General features: G+C 49.2%; 1 protein-coding gene across 10 annotated transcripts in view; it reads left to right on the forward strand.

Moving 5' to 3' along the window:
- COL13A1 (collagen type XIII alpha 1 chain) overlaps nucleotides 1–6,657 on the forward strand; it is a 144,323-nt gene extending 137,666 nt beyond the window's left edge. For 2 of the 10 annotated variants that reach the window (XM_081073522.1, XM_081073518.1), the window contains 4 exons: nucleotides 163–249; nucleotides 1,159–1,236; nucleotides 3,922–3,960; nucleotides 5,852–6,315. In XM_081073522.1, the coding sequence (XP_080929648.1) occupies nucleotides 163–249; nucleotides 1,159–1,236; nucleotides 3,922–3,960; nucleotides 5,852–5,854 (207 nt within the window). In that variant the 3' untranslated portion in view covers nucleotides 5,855–6,315. Of the gene's footprint in view, nucleotides 1–162; nucleotides 250–1,158; nucleotides 1,237–3,632; nucleotides 3,809–3,921; nucleotides 3,961–5,851 lie in introns of all 10 variants that reach the window. The other 8 variants (XM_081073525.1, XM_081073524.1, XM_081073521.1 and 5 more) reach the window with 6 other exon arrangements.
- The last annotated feature ends 711 nt before the right edge of the window (nucleotides 6,658–7,368 follow it).

Raw genomic sequence — 7,368 nt, forward strand, 5'->3', positions numbered from 1 at the left:
TGTATACTGTCCCCAAAGCCAACAGGGAAGACTATTCTGATTGAGAGAAGCTATGTTTCCCCTCTTTACTTTTTTTCTTTTTCTGTCTCTAACCTTAACACATGAATGATCCTCAAGTTTTGATGTTATTTTTTTTTTCTTGGACTAAACCATTATTTACAGGGGGAGAGGGGGAAGAAAGGCTCTAGAGGGCCTAAAGGGGATAAGGGAGACCAAGGAGCGCCTGGATTAGATGCCCCTTGTCCATTGGTATGTTTTCATTTATCACTTGCCTTGTTCTGGTTTTTTTCCCTTGAGGTTTGCAGGCTGGAAACAAAGAAGGCAAATACTCTGAGATGTGAAGGGAATCACTATGGAGGCTCCCTCGACCTATCTGGGCCTTAGGCGGGTGAAATGCGGCCTGCTGTTGGTTTTGCCCTAAAACCACAGCTGCGAGTAATTCTGGCTAAACCCCGTCCCTTTGAAGATGCAGAACAATTGATGTGTGGAAATGGAGAGACCCCGAGGGAAGGGATTTTGGAGAAGCCCTCAGCTCTTAGCTCCGAGATGGCTTTGGAAGCAAGGGTAGCAATTGTGAGCCATGCATTTTGCCTTCTTTGTTTTTCGGCCACCTCTGTGGCCAGCAGTTCAAACTGCTGGAGTGCTCCCTCGTCAGGATGCAGGACACCCAGGTTAGCATCTCCCGAAGGCCACTTATGCCCCCCACCGGCAGAAAACGGCCAGAAAGGGGGCTTGTATTATATAGTCTCCCAGTGCCCACCAGCCACCCAGCTAAAATCTGCAGACCAGACTCAGTAGACAGACCCCCAGGCAGCCTTCCCAAACAAGCCAATAAGGAAGGATTCATCAGCCTGGCTTCTCAAGTGCATTTGAAGGTTCTGAAAATTATGAGGCACTAATGTTGAAATTCATCTGTATTTACTGCAAGTCAGTCTGTAAAGGGAGAGGGGGCTGGTTGTAATGTTTCAAAGCTCAGCTCTGAAAGCCAAAGAGAGTGTCACGGTTGGATCTGGGAATCAGCTGTGATTGGGGCCCTTCTTGGTGATGCCTTAGGGGTCCTGCATCCCGGCCAGGGTGGGATAACTGCGCCTCTCCACTCCATAGCTGGAGCTGGCCAGCCTTGACCTAAATAATCTTCGTGGTTGGTTTTGTGAACAGGGACACCGAGGTTTTAAAGGAGAGAAAGGGGAGCCGGGGTTACCAGGGCTGGACGGACTGGATGCCCCATGCCCATTGGTATGGCATCGCCCCCCCTTGCCTGCATGGCCGATTTGGACTTCCCCACGTGTGTGATTCATGCCTGCCGGCCTCTCCAGCCTTCCTCCACACCCCTCCTGCTCCATCCTTCCAGTCTCCACTTCCTGCCTCTTCTCTCTGTACACACCAAGGGTCACCCTGCCTTGGCTGGTCCTCAGGGGTTCCCCCCATGCCCCACGCTTACATGCAAACTTGGCCAATCTGTTTTCTTGGCTTTCTCCTGCAGCTGCTTCAGAAGCACACCACCCTGTGATCCCACCCAAAGCCAGCTTGGGCTGCACCTGATTCTCCTTTCAGAACTGCTTCTAGACAAATCCACCACCAGAGAGAAAGCTAGGAACGTGGATTCTCTGAACAAGTTCTTAAGAACTGCGGCTTCTTTTCCTTGATACACTGCAGTTAGTTCAGCAAGCACAAAGTGTGAGTCAGATGCCAGAGTTGGCCCCACATGCCCCCTGCTCCACGATTTGGCAGGGGTTCGATGGGCACGCTTACAAACATGGGGTCCACCGGGAAGTTCTAGAAACAAGGCAGAGGAGGGAGCTATGCTGCTTGTTCTTCCAGGCGAGGTCTGGGGTTGCTGCCCTTGTGACACTAGAGGATGGTCCAAGGTCAGGATTTTAGAACCTCAGGGGTTTATCTTGGTGGCTTAAATCCCAGAAGACACTACAAGACCCTCCCTTGGTTTCCCTTTCTTTCATCTTTAGCTGGTTGACCACTGAAAAGTCTGGAAGAGCATGGAAAGGTTGAGAAGGGAGGAGCCAGAGAGGCAGGGGAGGACGGGAGACATTCAGGACCCCTCCCCCAAGCACAGTCCTGTTCCCACAGTCCCGGTCCCCCCTAGCTAGGGACAGTCTAAGCCTCCACGGGCAACCTTTCACCTACTGCAAGGGAGGCAGAAGATGCCGCTTCATTCCAAGGCAATTGGCTCAAACGGTCCTGTTCTCCTTCACTTCCCCAGGAGCTTTGGAGTTCATGGCTATTTTCATACAAGTAACCATCAGAGGAGACTTCCTGGCCCCTCCATCCCCACCCTGGGATCACACAGGAATTATCTTTGAACAGAAGAGGTTATATAAAAAATAAAAATATGCTGTTGACCCTTAGAGATGACCACAGAGCCCCTTCAGGGGACTTTTTAAGACCAACAATAGGAGAACGAGAACAAGCACGCAGAGTAGCTTGCCTTCTGTCTCTCACTTCTAAAACCCTTGCTTGCCATCCCCCACCCCTGACTGGCCCAGCCTCTTGAACCCCAAGCATGCAGCATGCACACGCACATTTCTCAACTGTGGAAGTTCCCTGTCCCTCCAAAGCACCTCCGTTAATCAACAGCCAGGTGTCCCCTCCCTGCCACCATCTGAGCACCTTGAGTTCTGCTGGCTGCAGCCCTGGCCCCCCTCCCTCTCTCACTCCATCCATGTGCCAATGGGGACACTGCTGTGGCCCGTGGAGGCTCCTCTCTCTTCTAGCATCCGTGTTAAGTGGCACATTGTGGCAGGCTGGGAAAGGGGGCAGAAGGTCTTCGTGAAGGCCTAGAATGCACCACCTACCCCCGCAGACTCTCCCTGACCCAGAGGGGACAATGAAGGTCAAGTTTATTTGACCCTTAGTGCAAACTGGCATTTTCTCCATAACATCCCATATTGATGTGCCATTTGTCTATTAATTTTGCTGTGGAGTGCATTATCTGCCCTTTACTTCTCGTTGCTGTTTTCCGTGTCTCCTGCATTGTGTTGTTGTGGACATGGGGGCAGAGGGAACTATTGATCATGATATTTAGTACAAAATAACTAGATTTCTTCCCTCCGTGTCGGGCCGGCTGCTGCTGAATGCCAGGTGAGACTTTTAGGCACTTGTCGTCGGCAGATGAAATTGGTCCGGGGCACAGAGGGCTCCCATTCAATCTTGTTGGGATTGACCACTTGCTCCAGTCCCCTGAACCCCTGTGTCCATCTCTTCCTCTGGCGTGGAGCCTGGAATTCTAGAATCTGGGCTGCAGTTCTTGGTAAACATGGCCTGAGAACCAGACCTTTGCCAGGGTTCAGCCTGCCCCTCCCACCTTGTTTCTCAGAGATTCCTAGGTTCTCCCAGGGTGTGCCAAAGAGGCAGAGCGTCGGGGCCGGAGAACTGGGCACATCCTGCTGCTGCATCTTCTGCCCAAATTCCCTGCAAGCCCTTGTTACCTTGCTGAAGGCACCTCAGGGCCATGTCACAATACCCGCGAGGTCACCAGTCCCTTTGCACCGCCCCCCCCCCACTGATCATCAGATGGTAACTGCCTAGGTCTCCTCCCACTACTCAGAGAAAAACAAAAGAATGGGAGAACTGGGGGGCACCTTCGTGGACATTTCATACAGCCACACCTTCCCCAGGTTTTACAGAGGAGAGGACTGAGCCCACGAGCCCTGAGCTCCCTGACCCCGCACACCAGGACACTCCCTCTTGGCTTGGCACTGTAACTACATGTGACCTTAGCCAATGGGAAGGCAGATAGATGTGCTCCCTGCCTCTTTCCAAGGCTCTGACCTGGGAGGAAGAAAAGAAATAGGTAATGATCCGTGTCCGGATCAGCTGCCACAATGCTTGTGGCCCTTGTTCCCTGTCCTGCCTGCTCGATGCACCATCCTGGAGAATCTGAGCTATGTGTCTTCCTCACTGCAGGGTGAAGATGGCCTACCAGTCCAGGGCTGCTGGAACAAGGTAAGGCTTCCCAGTGGTTTGCAGTGCCTTCGGGGGCACAGGTGTGCTTGGGGCTCCATCCTCAGCAGTGTGATAAGTGTGCACTATTTCTATCCGGGGCCTTTGTGCAGATGACGTAGCAAGATGTCCATTGAAAAAGGAACAGTCCCAAAGGCAAGTTGCCCATTAAACATCCCCTGCACTACACGTACTGGGAGAACATTTCAAACACGCTTTTTAAGGCATTGGCAAAACCCAGTATATGGGATTTCCATGTAGCCACACAGATGGTATTTTTATGCCTGTGTGGTTAATTTATACAGCACCTTTCCTCCAAGGAGCTCTAGACCTTGTTTTAAAATTAGTTCTCATTAGCTATTCTCATAGCGTTCATCTGAGGTCATTTAAGCCATATGATGACATTAATCCAGACGTAGGAAATCAAAGTTGCTTAAACTGTAAACTCATATGGCTTCTAGCTCTCTGCAGAGGGACTGGCCATCCCACCACTCTAGCCTTTCCTTGAACAGAAGCTGTCAGAGCTTCATGCTTCTGCACGTGAGATCTGCAGCCCAGAATTCCCACCAACAATGAGTTTTCATTTATTCACACTTGCCTTGGTATTTGCCATCATTAAAGCCATCAGACAGCACAGGGCCCTTGCACGCAATCACCTCAAAGCACAGGGCTCCCCAGGCTGACCAGGGCCATTGCTTTGCTAACCCAGAAGCCCAGAGTGGGACCCTGCAAAGGTAGCAGCTGCCATGCTGGCCCACCAGGACCTGCCTCCACCTATCCTCCTCATCAAAGACTTCTCACCGCCCTCTACCACGTGGTCTCAAGGCGGCTCATCCCGATACTAGGGCTGGAGACCCCAATGTAACCTCATGTGACCTTAGCCAATGGAAAGAGAAGCCGGTTTGCTTCCCTAACCCAGCTCTGTCCCAGTGACAGCAGAGTCACACTACAATGAGATGAATACACTCCTCTGGGCCGAGTGCCCAGAGTCTCATTAATTCAGGGGATTGGGTAAAAGTAGTGAAACCACCAAGACCTCGGGCTCTAGATGAAGCACCTATTCACCCAGGTACTTAAAGCACCCTTCACCAGAGAAAGGAAAGCTCAACATTCAAGGGAGATGCATGCCCAAGAATCTGTCCCTCCAGCCCTGCCTCGTTCTCTGATATGTTCCTCTAAACCAGGGGTGTCCAAACTGCGGCCCGCGGGCCAATTGCGGCTCGCAATCCATTGTTAATTGGCCCGCAGCAAATTCCAAAAATATATTTAGTTTACTTAAATAAACCAGGTGAGGCAATACGTACTTCACCTCGAGTGAGTGGCCCGGCTGTGTGTGTATTTTACCGCATATGGCCTTGGTGAAAACCGTTGAAAAAAGTTTGGACACCCCTGCTCTAAACCTACTTAGCTCCACAGCAGCAGGTAAGAGTTGTATCTAAGTGAGGGGCTCCTGGCCCCAAAGGAACAAAAGTTTCCTCTTCAAGGTCACTGCTGATGGTTAGGAGATACAGATGGTTGCACTCAGCAGCGGAAGAACAGCCATTATCAAGAGCTACAGTGTCTCGGAGAAGCAACTAGAGAGCCTTGTGTCTGTTGGTTCACACCATAAATTCAGTCTGGGAAAATACAGTAATTCAACAACCGAGCCTCCAAAGGCAGCACAGGCAGAAAGTGCCCTCTAGTGGCCAGGAAGGGGAGTGACCGAAAGGCGAAAGTGGTTTCCCACCCTCAAGGTGAGGACTTTTCAGCACCAGGGTTTTCAGCCCCAGTTCCCTATCCAGAGCTCCCATCCCACCCAGGACAAGTTCTACCTCCTTTCCCACCAGGGAAATAAACACCCAGAGACTCAATGACACTAACTCTGTGTTGTTTTGTGTTTGTTTTTGTTTTGCAGTGATGCCACTAAGCTGGGATTGGCCTGTGTGTGTGTTTGTACATAGAATATTTATTTTTATACAGTTTTCACTTTTTGAAAATGCCAGACGTGTGATGCATCTTACAGATTATTAAAAAAAGAAAAACCTGCATATTTTGTACAGAAAATACCAACCTCTTACCTTTTGTTTACAAGATGTTTTTGTATAAGTCCACGACTCTAATACACTTTTTGTTTGTGATACGGTCATATGTTTGCTTGATATTTGTGCACACTTATTAAGTATTGAAACTTAATAAATTATTGTGTTCTGGTGCCAAAGGGGGCCAACCAGCACTGAGGCACTGGCTAGCTTATGTGGGACTCCACAGAAACGTGAAGGCCCGTGCTGTTTGCCAAACTAGGTGTGTCTAAGAATATTTTAAATGCTTATGGATTTTCGTTATTAAAAAAATGAAACATGGAAATTCATGATCCTGATTAATCACTAAATTCAGTACTTTCTTTTTTGTGAAAGCAGGAAGTCCCAGAAGCAGAGGGCCCCAAAAGCATAGAGTAATGTTTTGAAATGTTAACTCCACCAGAAGGGAGGGGACGCCATTAAGTGATGTAACATATCCCAAATTCATTACAGTGTCATTTGAGCACTTAGGGTTCAGTTGTGCGGAACCTCCCCACCCCCACCCCAGCCTCCAGGGTTACCAAGGGGCTATTTGCTACTGCTTTTGTTTTTTGGTGGGTTTTTTTGTTTTTGTTTTTCTTCCTTTGAGCTAGTACCAACTATTGCTATTGGTGGCTGTCATTTAATAAAGATTTCCACTCACAACTATGAGTTGGAAAGTTTGCCTCATCTGCCATTTCACCCCGACAAAGAACAGTCAGAAAACACGAATCTGGGCCATATTAGGCCAATCTGAAGTCGTGTTTGTTTTTTAGGAATTAGTTTTACTGCTTTCTCTTTATAGTAGCCTGCTTAGTAAAGGTCTCAGGAAACCTATTTTAAAGATGAAGTAATTATTACCTATGCTGTAGCATACAGGTTTATTGTTAGAGGGCTTTACAACATAAAACGGTGTTTCTAAAGGCTTTGAAAAGGACAGACTACTTGGATAGCTTCAACACCCTTTTCATTTTGCTTACATTGTGATTTTTCTTTATATGTCTCCTCTTCATAGATAGTACATAGGCAAACGTAAACTCACATCTGTCCACACACAGTCACACGAACTCTAAACTAATGGCTCCTCATCCGCAAGACTCCTGCCACGTTGCGGGCTGTGGTCGCACTCACACACTCTCCTGCCACTTGCTGCCCAGACGCACGGGCACCGTATCAGCTTCCTTACTCTAAACGTCCACTCATATTTTGGAAACCAACTTCCTCCTCTGAGCCTTGGCTTCCTCGTTTGAAAACCGAAGCAGGTGAACCAGAGCTGACCTCCATGGTCATTGAATGGAGCTCATCTGTTCTCTCCCCACGTGGCAGAGACATGAGGGACCCAGGCCCAAGCCACCAGCTGGCATCAGTTGCTTTT

Source organism: Rhinolophus hipposideros, assembly GCF_964194185.1.
Source record: "Rhinolophus hipposideros genome assembly, chromosome: 15".
Taxonomy (NCBI): Eukaryota; Metazoa; Chordata; class Mammalia; order Chiroptera; family Rhinolophidae; genus Rhinolophus; species Rhinolophus hipposideros.